The sequence below is a fragment of the Cygnus olor genome, chromosome 1 (assembly GCF_009769625.2).
Source record: "Cygnus olor isolate bCygOlo1 chromosome 1, bCygOlo1.pri.v2, whole genome shotgun sequence".
Lineage (NCBI taxonomy): Eukaryota > Metazoa > Chordata > Aves > Anseriformes > Anatidae > Cygnus > Cygnus olor.
In genome coordinates this window covers 198168457-198188097 of record NC_049169.1, presented here as the reverse complement: position 1 = coordinate 198188097, position 19641 = coordinate 198168457, and the positions used below count along the sequence as shown (strand labels likewise).

General features: G+C 39.4%; 1 protein-coding gene across 1 annotated transcript in view; it reads left to right on the top strand.

The window, feature by feature from the left end:
* Positions 1-1021: 1021 nt before the first annotated feature.
* The window catches only part of CEP295 (centrosomal protein 295), a 38845-nt gene continuing 20225 nt past the window's right edge, over positions 1022-19641 (top strand). Inside the window, 14 exon segments of the mRNA XM_040544237.1 lie at positions 1022-1599; positions 2175-2308; positions 3238-3438; positions 4584-4708; positions 5537-5630; positions 6640-6753; positions 8083-8223; positions 10781-10964; positions 12781-12948; positions 14060-14284; positions 15488-15594; positions 16933-17145; positions 17986-18083; positions 18211-19276. Of these exon segments, the coding sequence (XP_040400171.1) occupies positions 1596-1599; positions 2175-2308; positions 3238-3438; positions 4584-4708; positions 5537-5630; positions 6640-6753; positions 8083-8223; positions 10781-10964; positions 12781-12948; positions 14060-14284; positions 15488-15594; positions 16933-17145; positions 17986-18083; positions 18211-19276 (2874 nt within the window). The 5' untranslated portion in view covers positions 1022-1595.

The following is a 19641-nucleotide window of genomic DNA, read 5'->3' as shown; positions in this document are numbered from 1 at the left end:
TGTCCCTGCCCATGGCAGGGGGTTGGAACTGGGTGGGCTTTAAGGTCCCTTCCAGCCCAAACCATTCTGTGATTCTGTGACTTCAGCATAAGACTGTTGATTTTATCCTTTGTGATCAGTTACAAGCATTTCTTCCGTTCTTGCAGCAGCAGGTCAGACCTTAGGAAAATATTCAGTGCAAAGAAATACTCTCGCACAGCCTCTCTTGCTTCATCCCTTTGCGCTGCAGAATTGTTTCTCTCAATGTGAATAATAAGTTGTTCCTCATAAATCAAGGGTATCAGATGACTTCGCTTTCAAATCCCAAGTCTCACATATAATAAATGGTCACTCTTATAAAGAAAACTAAAACATAAGGATGAAAGCACAGAAGAAAACAAGTATTGTATCAGACTTGAAATGTGTGGCCATTAGTTAAAAAGTGTCTTAAAAAAGAAAGCCCAGCACTAGTTACAGGTTGTGGTAGCTGTTACAGATCCACTTAACCAGCTGTAAGCACACCTGGAAGACAGGCAGAGCAGCACTGCCAGTCCAGCTGCGCTATCAGTGCCTAAAATTACTCCTTTTAGTCATACAGCACACCCCAAAGCCATGTTGGAATAATTGAGTTAAATTTTGGAGAAGTTAGTGGGTCAAGAAGTAATGCTGAGCTTTGATCTCCCCCGTCATCCCTGTCATCTCCAGGTTAGCCAACACTGCCAACACCTAAGCCTTCACGGTTGGAATCATGGAATGCCTGAATTATGGAATCACAGAACGGTTTGGGTGGGCAGGGACCTTAAGGACTACCCAGTTCCAGCCCCCACCATGGGCAGGGGTCTGTGAGGGAACATGGAGCCCCTCCTCCTCCCCCTCAGGGCTGCGCGCGGCCGGGCGCAACCGCGCCTGCGCGGCCATGTTGCGGCGGGAAGCGGCGGGAAGCACCGCGCGTGCGCGGAGGGCCAGCTCCGCCGGGGCGCTGCGTTTCCCGCCGCGCCCGCGCTGATTGGCTGGCTGGCGGGGAGCGGCGGCGGCCGGCGGGTAGGTGAGGGGGGCTGCGCACTAATGGCGGCGGCGGGCGGGCGGGCGGGCTTATGAGGGGGATACTCTCTCTTCATACGTCTCGCTTCCCTTCAGCGCGGCGTCCTCGCCAGCTGCCAGGGGCCGGAGAGGGCCCCGGGCAGAGTTATGGCGAGAGGGGGGAGGTCTCGAGGTCTTTGGGTTTCCCCGAAGGCGTTGCTTACAAGAGTCTGTGCGGCGTTGCCGAGAAACCTGGCTGGTTTTGACCGCTGGGTGTGCTCTGGGTGCCCTGTGCGGCCGTTGGGGCCGTGCTGGCGGTGACCGCCTCGCCCTGGGGTCCGCTTTTGGTCGCAGGCTGTGAGAGAGGGGCCTGCCCATGGCAGGGGTCGGACGAGGTGATCTGTAAAGATCCCTTCCTACCCCAACCGCTCTATAATTCCCAGTGTTAAATGCTCTTATTTTGATTTGCACTCCAAATTTTCCTTCCTTATCCCAACAACTGAATAAGGGATGGTTAGCAGGAGCCACAGTCCTCTGTTTATCCTGTAGTGAGCTTGGGATTCACTCGCTCGACAACCCTGTGTTAACAATATCTTATGGGTAATTACTGTGTTTTTCCACCTCACCTGATTGCTTCAGTTATTTATGTTACTAAAAAGTGTATTTATTTCTAAGAATTACTTATTTATGGTACTGAAAAGTTTCCAGGTGTAACGCTACCTCATGTTGGTTGTTAGTGCTACCTGGATTGTGCACTAGTAAAACATCTTTGATTCTTATAACAAAAATATCTTTTGAAAGTTTTTACTGTTTTGTTTAAGAACAGTGTTTTCCAGGATGAAAATATTTAAAGATCAAATACAGATGTATTTATTTTTTATTGAGTTGAGTATCTTTGGGGCAGGCTACGTATCAGGCTGAAAAAAGGTTTGTTTTTTCTTCTGTCTGTGTGGAAAAAATTGAAATCATAATTGTGAGGAAATGGGAAATGATCAGCAAAACTAGCAGATCCAGGTTCCACAGTAAAATCTACTGGCAAATATAACTTTAACTGGCTGCTGAAGAAAACTCGCACAAAAAATTGTCAACGAGATTATGGCAATATTTTTTTTTATATATGGCTGTCTTTGCTTATATCACTTATGCTCAAATTTCTGTTTTTCATCTTCTCATAGAAATTGATTGTTCGATGTTACCAAAGATGAAGAGAAAAGTGGCAAAAGTTGGGAAATTGAGGCTTAGTCCTAATGAAGAAACCATGCTTCTGAAAGAAGAATATGAAAGAAGAAGAAAACTGAGGCTACAGCAAGTATGCCTCTATTTTTTCAAGTTGTATATTTCATTTAAAGATGTAACAATTTTGGAAAATCAACCTAATTTTACTTCATATAAGCTAACTTTTTGCAGTGTAGTAACATTAGGTTTATATTTAGCTTGTGTAGTAGTTTCTGTTGTCATGTTCATTTGCTAGTAAATTCATATTTTTCTCATGATACAGTCTCCGTTAGATTCATACAGGCCTTTGTTCCAGAACCTCTTCATCCCTGCCAACTTCACTGTATCTATCTTTTTAGTTTGTTTTTGTCTATCAACATACACATACCTCTTTTTACTGATGTGTTACACAGCACTAATGGAGAAGAAATAAGCCGCTTGTGGCAAATACAAACCTATCTTTCTACTAGATCAACCAAATCGTTACAGTGTCACAGCTCTTAATGCTTTAAATATTGCTCCTTTTAGAATTACCTTTCTGTTCCTCATCTCATGTTTCTTTTATTTCTGTTATGCTGTGCTGCTGTTAGGACACAAGGCTATTTTTCCATTTCTTTTTACTTCTTACCCCTTAGCCTTCCACTGTGCTGTCCTCCAAGGCATTGATTTAGCAGTATAGTTGTCATTTCTCTTTAGAGTGTGTTGCATCATAATGGGAGTAATAAATTATTGTGCTGTATTTTTGGCAAGAAGTCTATTTCAAACAGTTATTACATTTAGTTTATCAACAATGTGTTGCTCTCTCACTTTAAGTAAAACTTCTAACAAAGATTAAATTTAGTATATGATGTTGATTTTGGAAAAGGGTAATGGCAACTTTAAAGTATTTTCTGGACAGATTTTTTTTAATGTATCTTTCCATGTAATCTAACCAGGAGGGGAATGTGTGTTGTGGAGGTAATTGCTGCAAAAACACTGTGCTTTTACTAAGTTACTGACAAAACGTAAATGCTATTTCTACAGGTTAGAGAGCAGCAGAAGTACATTGCCTTACAGATAAGACAGAAAGTAAAGCAGAAGAGGGAAGAACAGCTACATCAGTTGGAGGAGGCATTGAGAGCTGAATGGCAGAAAGAACAAGATGAGAAGATAAAGGCCTTAGAAAAATTGTTTTTATCAAGCTTAAGAGCTGTTGGTGAGGGTCACCGACAAGCCAAGGAGAATGTAAGTACACAGCTTAATGTTGTCACAGAAATACCTTGATGTTCTAGAAATACCAAGGTTGCTTTTTTTTTTTATATTCCTGATTTTGGAGTCCTAATATCTGGAAGGTAGAAATGTTTAAAATGTTTGAATGTTACATGTGTTTTTTTGCAGATATTTATCCATGAGACCATGCATGATGAGAAGGAATACAAACTTTTTATTGGGAAAGATTTATAGCCCCATTGTTGCTGAATGGAAACTCTTAGACATCTAAGCATGAATAACCTATTTAGTTATTTTTAGAAGCCTGTTTGAGTCTGCATGATTTTGCCTGTGTTTTTTTTTTTTTTTCAAGTAGTTTTGTACAGCCTTGCTGTGGTTGGAGAATACTGCATTAAGTTCTCTAGCAGTCCAATTTGCTGAGGCTTTTGCTGTGCAAACTCCGAAGTTGTGTGTACAATATCACATTTGCTTATGTGATACTGTATATTAACATAACAGTTTGTCCAAATTGCACATGGTAAGCTGTCCCAAATATGCTGGTAAACATAGTAACTTTGTTTCTCTACCATCTAATAGCTTCTTTTCTATGCTTAAGAAGGCGAAATCATTTTTTTTTTTTTCTTCAGTGACTTAAAAAGTCTTGGTAAGGACTTTGGAGGCTTTTGCACAGATGGTGAACTGGCATCACTTAATTCGGCAACTGCAAACTGTCTCCACGTCAAAACTGTAACTTGTGTAGGCCTGATTTGAGAGGTCGCTGAGGTTCAGTGAAAAATCTCTGGATTTGCATTGATAGCCAATTGTTGTAATTAATGGCTGAAAGATAGTAAGGTGCTTTCGCTGTACAGTTTAATCACCATTTAAAATGTATAAGTATATATTACTGTCTTCATAAAGAGATGAAGAGAGAAGCTAAGGTTTCCACATCAGTCTTTGGTTCCGTTGGCTGAGGAATATGATAAACTTACTGCTGTTGGTGGTAGGCAAGAAGAGAGTGAAGGAGATAGCGGAGAAGAAAAAGTGATTATTTGGAGGATTTTTACTTTGATATGATAGAAAGGAATTTCAAGCTTTTGGTTCTTACCAGCAATACTTAATTTGAAATATAACACTGATAGTATGAGAAGTCCTGGATTAATCACTTGCAATATTTTATTAAGGAACCTGATTTAGAAGCTCTGGCAAAGCAAGCAGAAGAAAGGAAGCAAAGAGCAGAGAAGAGACATAGGAAAGCCTTGAAAGAGCAGAAGTTCCAAAAAGAGAAATTACTTCGTGAGCAAGCCCGGTATGCAATAGATATTGAGCTTCATTAAGCATAGAGTGTGCTTCATGGTGTTACGTGGTGAAAGGCAAAAATCACAGTGCTTGTTTGTAGCTTTTTAAATTCGATTTTTTTTGTGTGTGTTAAAGGATACTAGCTTGTGGACAAACCCATGGATTTTGATAAAACTTTGTAGTTTTAAAGCCAAGATCCCCTTGTCATGTACACAAGTTGATCTGATCGACTCTCAATGGCCAGGGAGCCTGTCACCTCTGTATTACTATTTTCAGTCCGGGTTATTGGCTGGCAGCTATTCAGTGACAGATGAAATGAGATGTTCTTAGTCCAGCTCATGGTGGAAAGACACTCTTTTGAAAAAAGGACCTATTGCATTTGACACTGTCTCCCTTATCTCTTTAAGGAAAAAAAAAAAGGCACAAATTGGTCCAAACTTGGGCTGACGTGAAAAATAAATTCTGTACTCTTGGGGATAGCTGAGCTTGATTAGAGTTGACACCTATTGATTAAATACTTAGCTTTGTGCACACTTCAGTGATTAAAATATGTTGAAGTGATGCAGAGCTTTCTGAAAAGCAGGATCTTGTTTTGATCCGGAGAAGTTCGCGTTATTACTTTTTTTGCATTACTTCAAAAATTAATTTTTCACTGCTGCCTTTCAGCGTAAGTTCTGTTGGCTCTTTGGTGTGCTTACCCGTTTCTGTCTCCCAAGAATTAAATGGAGTCAATGATTATATTTTTAGGTTTGCCTTTTATTTTACACAGTGCTGTCATTGTTGCTTGAACTATTTAACTATTTTTCCTCCTCTCTCCCTCCCCCCATTTATTTACTAGACGAATAAATGCACGCAAGCATGCCCTGGATGTGGAAAGAGAGAGAGCAGCAAAAGTTGCAAGCCTACCACCTCCTCTGCCCCATCCTCATGAGGTATGTATCCACGATGATCATAATTTCAGGATACCATATCAGTACAGTGCTTTATTTATTGGTTTGACTCCTCACAGTGGAATATCTGAAAATGTTATTTGCGTGCTATAAGGAGAGTGGTAAAAATCAAGAAAATTAATGAAATATTTATTGACAGACTTCTACTAAGCTTTGATAGCTGTCCTTTTCAGATCTCTTGTTTGTGCAGATTTCTTCTTAAAATCACGTGAGATCATATTTTTATGATTAATGTGTGCTTTAAACCTCATCATGATTTCATTTTCACTTAATAGCTGTAGTGATGTTAAACTCCATAGTTATCTATCCTAACGTTCACCTGCCACCTCAGCCTTCTGCTGTAATAACATAGTAGTATTGCATTTTTTTTGTTTTTTAAGTGTACCCAAAACTCCCCCTCCTCAAAAAAAAAAAAAAATACTTTGTACAGTATGTGTGAATGCTTTTTCAGTGAGGTTATGGAAAATGGTCTTTTCTCTGATCATCTAATAAACTGGAAATAATAGATTCTGAGTTCTATAAGCCAAGTCTGTACTTGAGAAATGTTATTTTGCTGTTATGCGTAATTATATTATGGATCTGTGCTTGCCCTGCTTTGAGATGGATGTGTCAGCTGTTGTAAGTGGGTTTTGTATTCGTACATGAAAGCTCAAGTGCTTTTGCGTTAAGGTAACGCTATTGAAACAGGAAGGCAGAGCTCTGTGATGAATGTCAATTTGTGCGGGGACGTCTGCTGTAGGCAGCGAGATGCTCTCAGTCATTAAGCCCTCTAGGTATTCCTTGGGCTGATGTGATTAATTATTAATTGTATGCCAATATTGAAATGACATAATGTTTTCAGGAGAGAATTTTGTGTTTGTTTTTAATTTTGAGCTTTCTTCTGTTACTAATTAAGGTATGGAACTCGCTTCTCTTTCATTTAGTTGCTTTGCCAGAGACAACTGTTCTGTGATACAGCTGTACTTATTTCTATTTCTACTTTTCTTTCTAGAATTTTGAAGTGAAAAAGATTTCTGCAGTGAAGGCCTCTGGTGCTGGCAACTTCTCCATTACACGTTACCATATTTCAGAACCTTATGTGGATAGAGAAATGGATGGAGAACAGGTGATTAAGTGTTTGTGATATATGCTTCCATGTATCTTTATATTGCACGTTGTGTCTGGCTATCAGATACCAGCAGGTCAGCTTCCCAGAACTTGTTTAAAAATAGAAACTTGCGTAAAGCAGATGTTATATGACTGAATAATCAGAATCCTAGATGATGGGAACTTGTGAGGACTGTTCTGTGCTCGGTTGCTGTCAGAATCACTCCTGGCAGTATTTCTAACATAAGGAGGCCTCTGAATGGGGATGAGTTCCCAAGACAGGTGTCTTAGGGCACCCCAATCTTCTGTTTTGTCTTATGTTAAATTAATAGTTGCAGTTACCCTGCTTTTTTCCTTTCTTAGTTGTGTTCACCCAGTCTTTACCTCATATTCACGTTCATCTGTTCATGCAGTCAACAGTTTCAGCTTCCCAAAATGGCAAAGGTCTGATTTGAGAAAAAGAATGATGAACAAAGCTATGCCAGGTGAAAAGGTTTGCTTAGGTTCACAGTACAATCAGACAAAGGCTCAAGTCGGATCAGAAGAAGGGGAGGATCTGGGCAAGTGAGAGATGGAGTAAGAACTTAGCTTTTAGAGCTGATGATCTGTTGTTTGGTTTGTCTGTGAGGTGAGATCACAGTCTAAATTCTTGTTTGGGATCAGCCTCTTTTAGACTAGACTCTCTACAGTCGATAAGCTTCTCTTTGTGAATGTTCTCTCTAGTGGCTTTGTTTTCATTCATGAAGTTTAAGGTTTTCTTGACCTTTAAAGGACTAGGTCTAAACAATAAGAGCAGATGCTGCGGTTTTAGCTTTATATCAGAAAATTCCTAAATGTCAATCTTTCACCTAGCTTATGTGCAACTTTTTTACTTGAGCATTTATTAAAGTGTTAGTAAGATTGTTTTTATTTAAACATTGCAGATTTTTTTCCTTGTTTCCCGAGTGAAAATGAAAAAACTTCTGGCCTCCTTGTTTAAAACAAAATCGTGACCACAAAAGAAGTGAATCAGTAATATTGATTACATTATTCACTTTAGCTTGTAGTGTAGGAAAAATAACTACTCGGCTGTAATGAATAAATCATACAAACGATTATCCCTAGTGGAGTTAGGAACTAGAATGCTTTGACACCTAACACTTAGCAAATGTGTAAATATGCATTTTTTTCCCAAATGTATAAATACAGTTTGGTTTTGCTTGCAGCTGAGTACTATAAAACTTCTGAGAGTGTTCGTACGGTATCGTATGCCTTTTTCAAAGTGGTTTTGCTACAGAATTATTTAGTGTTACATGCACTTTAAACTATCACAAGAACTCGGTGGACTAAACTGTTAATTGACTGCCAGCCAGATGCTCGGTTAGCTGCTGAAGAGGAAGGCAAGCGCTTGGAGGAGCTGCACAGAGAGGCAGAGAGAGAAAAAAGAGAGCAGGTTGCAAAGGCCCATCTCAGAGGAAATCATGCCTTGAAGACGGTCCATTTGGCTCAGGTAGGCAAAGTAAACGTTGTGCCTGTTTTTCATGTCAAAATGATCGGTGTTAAGTAAGCTGTAGGTTTCCTAAGGGGTTGTGGTTTCAGGAGGTGGACTAAATAGGGTTTTCAGAATGCTTTCAAAAATTCATCAAGCTCATCTTCTTAATTTTGGCTCTCTGGAAGTTTATAAGACAAGAAACCTTTTTGATAAAGATAAATTAAAAATGTTTGTAAGCAGAATAGACACTGCAGATAAATTTTTTTTTTTTTTATGCAATGCCATAGCTCTTACAGGGACTAGTATTACGGTGCCTTTGTTTGAAATAAGTCTTTTTTCTCTTGTTCTCATTGGCAGAGGTCAGGGTAGTCCACTGTCAGTTCAACGAGAAGTAGGAATGGGGTTCTTGTTTTCTAAATACAGGATAGCATGGAAAAAAAATACGCTTGACAAAGTTGTGAGTTCTGTACTTCAGGGCCTTGTTTTGCTTGTCTTTTTTTTTTGTTATAGTATAAAGGAATGAGCTGAAGTAATACCTTGTGAGTTAACTAACTGCTTGAAGTATTTAGATAATTAATGATAAAATTAATGATAGAACTCTTCTGCCTGGAAGATCAACAAATTCAAAGTTTTAATTTCATCAGTTGTTCCTACAGCCATTGTTTTTATAAACTTGTTTACTTAATAGCTGTGTGAGATCAAGGGAAAAACATAAAATGGTTTTAAATTATGACCAGAACGATGGGTACCACTTCGCAAAGCACCTGTAAGAATGTCAGTCACCCTAAATCTGACTAATGTGCTTTTGAGAAAATTGAAATTTATAGACTCATTGTCAGTCCTCCTTCCTCCCTTACGTTCGGCTTATTTTACATAAACATGTTAAATTAGTATTCAGAGCATTCAGTTGTGGGTTGGTGCTTCTCCCTGATTATTTCCTCACCTTTGTATCCTGTTTTTTACAAAAGGTGTAAGGACCTTTTACTACTAAAAGACAGCAAGAGATCCCAACAAGCCTGAACTTACTCTGCCTCTGCTCCAAGGACTTCTGGAGAATGCTCTTTGGAGCACCAGACGTAATCTGTTAATGGAACAGTATAGATATATATATACATTGTGTGTGTGTGTGTATATATAGAGAGAGAGAGATTGTATATACAAATAATACATTGCTTACACTTACCGAAGTGTATATGCAGTGAAAGCATACTCTTACATATGTACCCTTCTTCCGGAGTGTCCTTGTGTATTCTTGAGCTGCCTCCATCTTTTTTGTTAGTTTTCTGAGGTTCTACACAGTTGCAAGAACTTCTTTTTTCCCACAGCCTTTTTTTAAACACCTTTGTTTCTAGTGTGTCTGTGTATATGCTTCAAATTTCTGGTATTACTGTATCTTGTCAATCACGCATGGGTTTTTTTCTCTGTCTGAAAAACTTGAAGACAGAAATCAGATAAAATAACAGCATGTGAAATGTGTAAGAATGTACCATGTGTATTTATATCTAATAGGAAAGAAAATTCGGTCATTATCTGAAGGGCAGAGATCATCATGTTTGTACTGACATAAGCTGGTACAAATGCTGACTTCAAATCCATACTTGGATTCAAATTGGGTGTCTTTGCAGTTGTCATGCTCTTAATCTGTTGTTGGTGTAAAATTTTGTTTTATTACATGTATACAGGAGAGGAAACTGTTCAGTACTTTTTCTATTGATCGTTCAATATGTGGGCATACCACTTTGTTATTGTATTGTACACAAAGCTTGTGCTGAATAAAATTGAGCTTCGTCATGACTTTATCATGGCACATCTCAAAGTATCTATGAGATTCTCAGAAGTTATTAATATTTCTTATGAAAAGCCAACACTTCTTAATTTTTGGAAAAAAAAATCAACATTATTACTTAAACTAAGGTTCTGCTAGTGTAGAAATCTGGAAAAACTGATCTTATTTTCCTTAAGAAGTAAAAGCAACTGTTGAGAAGGGGTTTTGTACTTTAGAAGTTTGTGACAGTAACAGACAATAACACAAATATCTCAAATAACAGCTTCCTATGGTTTTTTAATTGAGATATGATTGGCCATAAATGAGTAACTTAACTAATTTGGGGAACTGTGAAAATTATATTTCTGATGTTCATTGTTAACAACAACAACAAAAAAAAACCCTTCAAATAAGGCTTTTTTAAAATAGCTTTAATGTATCATTGTACTGCACCAAGAGGGTTAGCTTACTTCAGCAACTCTTATTTTTAAGTAGCACATACTAACAACACTAGCTTATTGAAGGCAGTGCTCATTTACTTCAGAAAACAGAAGATTTAATTCTGTTTAGGAAAGTTGGCCTACAGGGTACAACTCAGTTCTTTAACATCAGATCTTTTACGCAGTGTATGACCGTGTTTAAAGGTCAGATATACTCTTCTCCTGAGAAAACACCTGCTCTAGAATAAAATTAACTAAATGTTGAGGGTTAAACAAACCTCATGGTAACCAAATTGGAAGTATGTTATCAGTCCTGACATACAGCTGTCCGAATGTTAACACAAAATGCTTCTCACCCCTTTCCTTGAAGGACAGGGAAAGGCTACTGAAAGAACTTGAACAAATGCAGAACGTGGATCGGATGCGCAGGAGGCAGATGGTAGCGCAGATGCCACCTCAGCTTTTTGTACCCGCATACAAACGCGTGGAAATAAAAGACGACTGGCAGAGAGAACTGGAGTTTGCCTTTGAAGATATGTACAGTGAGGACAGGAGTGAGTAACTTGCGGGAGGCTGCGGACTCGGGTTGCTCAGTAGATGAGAGGCTGCTGCAGCTGCCTGTTCTGGGTGCGGCAAGTAGTGGGGCTGTGCGTTTATTCCTGGTAGGTGATGCACACATGCAAACCACGATTAAGTACAGATACCTGCAGCTGGCCGTGCAGGCTAGTGTAGAAAACACAGCACGTTGCATTAAACACAAACAGCGTGAATTGTCTCGTTCTGTTCCCTGCTCTGGCTGAACAGGCTGAAGGCTGCTTGGTGGGAAAATGTCTGCGTATACAGTACAGATCTCTGTAGCAGTTGGTCTCAGACACTCACTCAGCCCAGTAGCTGGTCCCTGCACCCCAGCTCTCCCGAGACACATACATCCCCGAGGTTTCCAGCCCTACATGTATATACACCTTCTATCTCCCCCCTAATTCCCCAGAAACGGGTCTTAAGCACTCAGTCTGTCCAGAACTGATCAAAGAGCCTGTAGCCCTCCAGTTACCTTGCATGTCCACTCGCGCCCCGCTGTCCTCGGTATGTGCTATGGATCCCTCAGGAAGGTAGCTTCAGAAGCTCAGTGCACCCAGCAGCTGGCCCTGGATCCTCAGCTTCCCCCCTTGCTGGCTCCTGGTCACGCAAACAGCTGAGGTTTTCTGCTCCTCTCCAGTTAGTGGTACGCAGACACCCCTCCCTTTTTACACAAACACAGGCACCCACTATGAATGCCTGCAGTAACTGACTGTAAATACTTAGTCTACCCAGTAGATACCCTCAGTTGTCTGTTAAAGAAATAATATGTACGTGTGCCAGCAGGTTTCTTGGTTGAGCCTGAGCCTCCTGCAATCTCCCCTGTAGCTGGCTTGGATCTCCTGATCCCTCCGGTGGCCAAGTTGTAAACCCTCTGTCCTTTCCAGTATCCAGCCCAGTCTTAGGGCTGCTTCGATACCCGTTTCCCAAGCCTCTTGCTGTTCTCACTGGCTAGTCTGGCTTGCCGTTTGCTAGTCATTGCACGCTGATATGTATGCCCATGTAATATGCACACACGCCTGTTTACGCTCCACTTGCTGTCTGTTACACACCCATACGCTTGCAGGCATACAAATTAGAAAGTTCCTCCCCCAGGAAAACAGAAATGGAATTTAGCAAGAAGACAGGACAGGCTGCCAGGAACCAGGCTGCACGTGATCAGACCAGTGTACTCACTGGCCCTTTATGCACTTATTCCTCTGTTTTCTCCTCAGACTTGCTAATCCTTCCCTTTCCCTGCTTTTGTGTTTTTTTTTTATTTTTCCCTAAATGTCCATAATAAGTCTAGTACAATCCTAAGGTGCTCTTCCCACGTGTCCCACACCCCTCGTAGGCAGTAACCCCTCAGTCAGCGAGGCGATCCTGAATCCTCTCCCATGGATTCATCTTCCAGGATTTTGCACCTGAACCATGGGAGTGGTGTCCCTCATGTGACAGATCTGTGAACAGCCAGGTCAGGGTGCTCCTTTTTTCTGATGGGTTTTTGGGATTCTCCTGCGATGGTTCTACGTGCTGCTTCTTGCATAGAGATGAGCCTTTTATTTTAAAACCTTTTATTTTGAAATACTTAGCATAGTTTAGTGGAAAACTTTGTACAAGTTCAGAATTAAATAGACAGCTAATGATCTAAATGGTTTCAATTTTAAAAGTCTTCTATTTTGGGGGGAAAAAAGTAGTTGGATTCAATACGTTGTGAAACAAATTGATAAATTGATGTTGGAATTTCTTAGTGTCTTGCAGCATTTGCATTTTATTCTGTTTGGTCATTTTTTGTGGTTGTATTCCTTTAACTAGAAATGAAAGGAGACCTGATTTTGCAGTATGAGCCACAACCTTTGCCAGCCCCTAATGATAGATCTCAAGATAATGATCTCGATCTCTCTTTGGAGCAAGAATCTGCTTGTGACAATCGACAAGAATCAGAACAGATGACAGAAGGGGAGGTCCCTGATGGAGCAGAAAGTAAGGCTTTTAAATTTTAACTTAGTCTTTTTGGTTTTATAGTAGAAGAGAAGAGATTGTAGTTTAGTATATCAAATTAATTAACTTTAGTATTAAATGTGTAAGTGCTAAAATTCTTTAACTATGAAATATTTCAGAATTAAGTGGTTTATAATGTTTACTATGGATGATAATATTCTAACAAATGCCCCATCCCTGGAGGTGTTCAAGGCCAGGCTGGATGGGGCTTTGAGAAACCTGGTGTGGTGGGAGGTGTCCCTGCCCACGGCAGGGGGGTTGGAATGAGATGATCTTCAAGGTCCTTTCCAACCCAAACCATTCTATGAAATACAAATTTAAAATAGAAACGTGACTTATTTTTCTAATGTTATTCAGTTTGTTAGTATACTGAGCATAATTTTAATTGATGTAAGAACTACGCTTTTAGTAGCTGTGTTAGTTTCTATATAATTATCGCAAATGATGGGATGGCACTAGTATATGAACTTAAGTATGTTTAGTGTGCTTTGAATTGTTAGTCCAGTGAATAGCCGTGTTAAGGTTTGACTTCGTGTGAAAGTCTACTGACTGTACGTCCTTTATGCTCAGGTTTGTGATCCAGTTGCTTCATCTTGTGAGGAGGCCCCAATAATTGCATGTAGTGTGTGTGTACTCTTTGCTTGTGGCATCAGCGGGATAACGTAATGTGAACAAGGTGTGTTAGTGAACATCGCTGTGTGCCCAAGCATTTTTTCCACATCCCTTTGTTGGCACTATTCATTTTTTGGTCTGTGATCCATTATGGTGCTAGTGTTAATGCACAGGAGGGGGTGGAAACGTACAGCCTAGGGAAATAGTGCTGCTGGTTTCTGCAACAGTGGAGTCTGGGATTAATCTTACTCTGAAATACTGCAACTGGCTGAGCCCTCCTTTCATAGCATCCTGAGACAAATTGCTGCTTCTTTCTTTCAAGTAAGAGAAAATACTTGTTAAGCCTTGACAACTTGACAGTATAGCTGAGCTATTTGTCCAATTGTGTAAGCAATTTAAAAAAAAAATAAAGATTTTTTGTTTTCTATGACATGAGGATAGTCATTACCCCCAAACTCTTAAAGGTATGTGTTCCTTACAGAACACGAAGAGGCAAAAACTCACCAATCTCAATCAAAACTTGCCTTAAAGAAGTTGCTGAACAAGATTAGAAGCCAGAAAGAGGAATGGACATCAAAAAATGAGAAAGAGATTCCAAGTGAAGTTGAGACTATTGAATCAGGCACAATTCCTAGTGAGGAGAGACAGCTCTGTGATTTAGAACTTGACTATGAGCAACACAAAAATTCAGTATGTGAAGCCAAAGGTATGTAATACATACTTATGTGTTGTGTAGGAACAGAAGGGTGGACTGTAATAATGTCGTTTGATGAATTTTTCAGTGGTGGTATTTTTATCATGTTGCTAGAGATTAAATACAGTTCTCTCATCTCTGCCTTTGTCTTGTAGATTTGTTGAAAACGCAAAAGGGGAGAGGTTTTTGCTCATTTACTTACCTTGCCCATAAAGATCTTTTGGAGGAAAGATGTCTAAATACCTTTATCTTGTAAATCTTGCCCATTTTTTTGCCACACTTGATGCTGCCGTGTTCTAAAAGGCATCCAGGAGGAGAATTCTCAGTGCAAAATTGTTTGTTGAAGTTCCATACCCGTTAAATCGCAAGAACTGAATGCTTCAGAGATTCACAGCTAGAAATGCTTGAGACAAGCATGAAGTGATGTGTCTGTAGTGATGTATTTTTCCTGGTCTTAAGGCACCATTCCAAAAGGCCCCAGTGTAAAACTGGAATTTAGAGCAGTTGAATGTTCCATTTTGCTTGGCAGCCCAAGCAGTTTGGGTTCCTTCCCATGCTGGGCCTGGGCTCTTTTCATTAGGTGAGTGCTGAAGTTAGTGAACTTGCATCTGGTATGCTAAGTGTGAGTTTTGAAGTCTATTAAAGTGATTATATATATATATTTTTTTTTCTTTTCCTACTTTGATAAGGTACTTGCTGTGGTTTTGTTTTAAATAAGCTTAGGTGTTTTAGTTTAGTCGTGTGCATGGATACACCAGCATAATTCCCAGGAGCATAGCAAGAGTGAAAACGTGCCTCTGCTGAAGATGTGCTGCTATTTGAAGCAGATAGTACAGGATGAAGATTGGCTTTTTGTGCAGTAGCCAAATGCTAGATCACTTTCCCAGAGGCTGCCAGTTTTAGATCCTCTTTTTTCTCAGAAGTTACTGCTTTTTTTTTTTCCTCAGGATGATCTTGCTATTAGGCTACCAAGTTATCTGGTTAGAAACAATCTTCCATCCTGTTGGAGCTGGGCCATTACTTTATATTCAAGAAAGGCACGTGATAAAGGGTCATTAATGGCTTAAATAATACAAAACCTGATTTTTCCAGCATCTTGTCAAGACCTGCTTGTGCATTTTTGTTTAGAGAGGTGGGAAACTGTAAAGCAAGATGTAGACGTGATCCAAAACTCTTTCTGACTGCATTTACAGTTAAATAACAAATATATTTTAGACTCTGTGGAAACGTTGGAACATACAGCTGCAGCTGAAAATTCAGTTCTGATCCATCCTCAAGAACAAGCAGCTAAAATCAGAATGGAAAATGAGAGAAAGAAGTTGGTAAGTGTGTATATATGTACTTGTCGTAGTTACGATGTAAAAAGTGATTCATAGAAGTTTCAGCTTATGAAACTGTGATAGACCCTTTTAACATGCTGCGAACATTTGAATGAACTTTTAATGAGAATTCCAATTGTAGGTTAATACCTTTCTGGCTTAGGGAAAATGTAGCCAACAATACACAACTTTGAAACCCTGTGTAACAATACTGGAAAGTCTCCGGGATTGTTTAGAGTGACAGGAAAAGCTTACAGATCTTGAATATTTTGTCTCCTAGCTAATTTAAAAAAATCTAATGCAAGAAGTCTTTTGTATATATACGAATGCTACATTATATTTAGAAAATAATAGCTTTGTTCGTTATATGCAATATATACATAGTGTATATATTTCATTATATTTTCATTGTATCGTAGATGTTTAGAGACCTGCCAGCTATTATGTGGTGGTTTATCAATTAAAAAAAAATGTTGAAATTCAGGTCCTACTTAAATTGTAGAGTTAAAGTTCAGAGATTCAGGAAACATTTGTCAACACAGTGTTTTGCTAGAGGTGTGGGGGGGGGGGGAGTAACCAAACTTTCACCAAGGATCTGCTGTTTTAACATCTGTTTTCTCCCACTTTTCACCTGTCCAGGTGTATTTATTCCCACGTCTGCATTAACTGTTCTCAGGTCTAGCTCTTCCTCAGGTTACTCTTCATCACATCCCCCATTCAGACCCTGCCACTATAAATTGTTGTCCACCTCATCTTTGTCAGTGCTTTGAAAATTTTCTTCACTTCCATTCTAAAATGAAATGTGCTGTTGCTCCGTGTGGATAGAAGTGATTTGTAGATGAAAGATACTTGGAAAGAGAATAAAAATAAACAAAACACTTCAGAGATTTATGGAGTGCTCTTAAACTGGTTATACATTAGCAATTTTAAAAATTTCGTTAGACTCAAATTAACATTTAAATGCATTGAAATCTTGATGAAAAGCTCTATAAAATGCAAAATAGGCTTCTGAATACAGTCTAAAAGAAGGACTTCCTTTGCAGTCTCTGGAAAATTATAATTTATCTTGAATGATTACGTTTTGATTTTTATCCATTCTGTTAATGGGTAGATCAAAAGAGCACAATAACAAACAGATTCAGGGACTGTTAGAAATATCTAGCCAGGCAACTAAAAGTATTCTTGTAAACTTTGGAATTATTTTTTAAGGCCTCTTACAATTTGGAAAAGCTTGTCATATATAAGCAATAAAATTTCTGGTACAAGTTGCAAGTTGGAGCAGTTGTATGTGTGGTGGTGTGGGTGTTTTTTTCCTCAAGTTGTGTAGATTTTTTTCAATAGATTGAGCAAATAGAGCAACAGAAACAGGAACAGCTGGCCTTGCTAAAACAAATTGAAGAAAAGAAAGCACGTTTGGAGGCTGATTTTCTGAAGATCCAAATGCAAACCTGTTCAGAGGAGGCTAAGAACAAAGAGGAGGAGGAGGAGAAAGGTCAGCCAGTACAAAGCTGCAGCGTTCCTTCTCCAGATCAACAGAAGGAAGTGGAACATGAGGTGAAGAATTGTAGAAATTTGTGTGTGTGTGTGAATTATTTTCTTATTTTATAAGAATCAAGAGCACCAATAGCTAGTTCTAAATTCTATCGGTCTCGACCTCGTTTTTAGTCCTCAGGCCATGAATCAGAAGCTCTTATACATAAAGACCACAACTTTTTTGTCTAATCTAGAAGCTTGTATTTCCCATGATATCAGAAAAACGCTTTGAATATTTGATTATCTTTGCATAGTTCTGGGGACAGCAAATATGTATAAAATAGTCAGATTTTACTAGCAGGTAGAGTCGTATAATGATTGTGTGTACAAATACCCTCCTTTTTGAAGGAAAAAAAATCTTAGGAAAAAAGAAAAGAAAAAAAGCACCTACACCTTTTTGTCTTTGTCTAAATCCTAAACATCTACTTAAATGAAGGGATATTTATTGTGGATATTGAGGAAAAGTAGCTTTTTATTTTTATTTTTATTTTTTAATCTTTTTTTAAAAAATCTTGAACCATTTGCACAACGTTTATTCTTCAAAGAATCTGTTTGTCTTGTAAAAGCAAACGTTAGATCATTGCTCCCTCGCTTTGCTACTGGGTACACTTACCTCCTTGAGCTAAGCACGCTGACTTTGATGGTATATGCTAGACTTGCCAAGAGAGGCTGTAGCTGTAGGCCACGTGTTCCAAAAACTGCTTTAGCTTCAGTGCCTGAGGCTGAAATCTCACAGACTTCAAGTGACAGGGAGGTTTCTGTACACTTGGGAGAACAAACATATAGTTTAAGATTGTTGCCTTAACAGTTTTCTGTGAGTTACTTGTATATTTCTACTTAAAATTATTCAATTTCAATTAGTCTGGAAGTACTGCTGTGTCAGAAACTAGAAGTCCTAGAGAAGACAGCCATTTACAGATGATTCGTAATTATCAACAGCGTCTTCTACAGCAAAATAGGTAAATTACTTTATGAAATGAAAGCTCTGACTTGCCTGCTTCAAAATAATTTAAATTGCTTTGATTATTGAAAATGATGTTAGTCTTTGCACCAGTCTGGAAAGATTCATGTTTTCTGTATGTTTAGGCTGCACAAACAGACAATTGAAGAAGCCAGAAAGCGTCTACAGGAGTATCAGAATAAACTGAAGCAAAGATACTCGGCTGCTTCTGTAACACCTTCAAGCTCTGTGGAAACAAAATCAATGAATTTAAAGCCTGTCTTAGAACCAGTTCTACAGAGGCAAAGAGTGCAACGTACGCAGCAGCAGTCACCCGAACAAGTTCATGCAGAAGACCATGCACGGTCACCACCTGTTTTTTCCAGCCTATGTAATATTCCTGAAAGCACATCATCACAAAATCACGAGGAGCAAATGCATCATGTTTATCCTGGTAGACATGCACAGCCTCTAGAAACATCAGAATTGAGGTATGGAGAGTTTAGCTTGCCGTGGAGCTGTCCTTCACAGGAACCAGTGAGGCCACTGGAAACCTCCCCTGATCAGGTCAGGGAGCCATCTCCGTTCTGGTTACCGTCAGCCGTAGTCACGCAAGATGTTGCTGCAGTCAGAACGCAGCCAGAAGCACGTGTACAGCAGGTTAGGTTTGCTTTGCCTGCAGAGAATTCCTCTGAGCCCTCAGAAGCAGAACACTTTCAGGAATCATCTCAGATGATGTCTGACCACCGAACAGAAACAGAAGCTGTAGAAGAGCCTCTGCTCACAGCACCCCTTATGCCAGCCACAGGATCTCATGTGGTACAGGCAGCCACAGCTGATTCTTTGGTAGGTCAGCAGGGGTCTGTAGGGAGCACCGTCAAAACAAGCCTTGAGCCCACTGCTCGTGCTGAACCTGTGACTTTATCTCGTGAAGAAGGCGTTGAGGAGTTCTTGACATCAAAAAGTGGAGAGGCATCTTTGTTAAATTATTCTGGTATACTGAGTTTGAGGGATAGGATGCTGGCCTCATCGGAAAGCATCCAGGCTCAGCAACGGTATTTGAAAGAATTGCAGGAGCAGCTAGATGCACAAAGAGAAGCTCTTCTTTCTCGACAGAAAATACAAGAACAACTACTTTTACAGAAGCAGGATAAATTGAAGGAACAGATGCAGAGACAACAAGAGGCTTTGAAAGAATTTCTGAACAAGCAGGTAGGCTTTATAAATGCTTCACATGGTCAGCTAGTAGATGATAAAACTTTAGGGTGAACGGTAGGATCCCATAATGAAAATTTTAATTAGGACTTCTGATGTGTAGTTCTTTGCCATAACTTGTTATTTCAAAAAGTTTCTTTTTATGTGCACATATTAAGGAAATGTTTTGATAGTTGCACCCCTGACTTGTAATTTTGCTCATTTCTGGGTAATGGGAGAAAAGTGCAAGTTTATTTTGGAGTTCCTAATGAAATCTTTTTTGCCCTTTTTTTAACCTGAAGCCATCTTAGAAAAATAACTCTTTCCTCGAGCCTTGCTATTGCAGTCTTCATACAGCTAAAATTCCTGAACTCAGGAGTGGA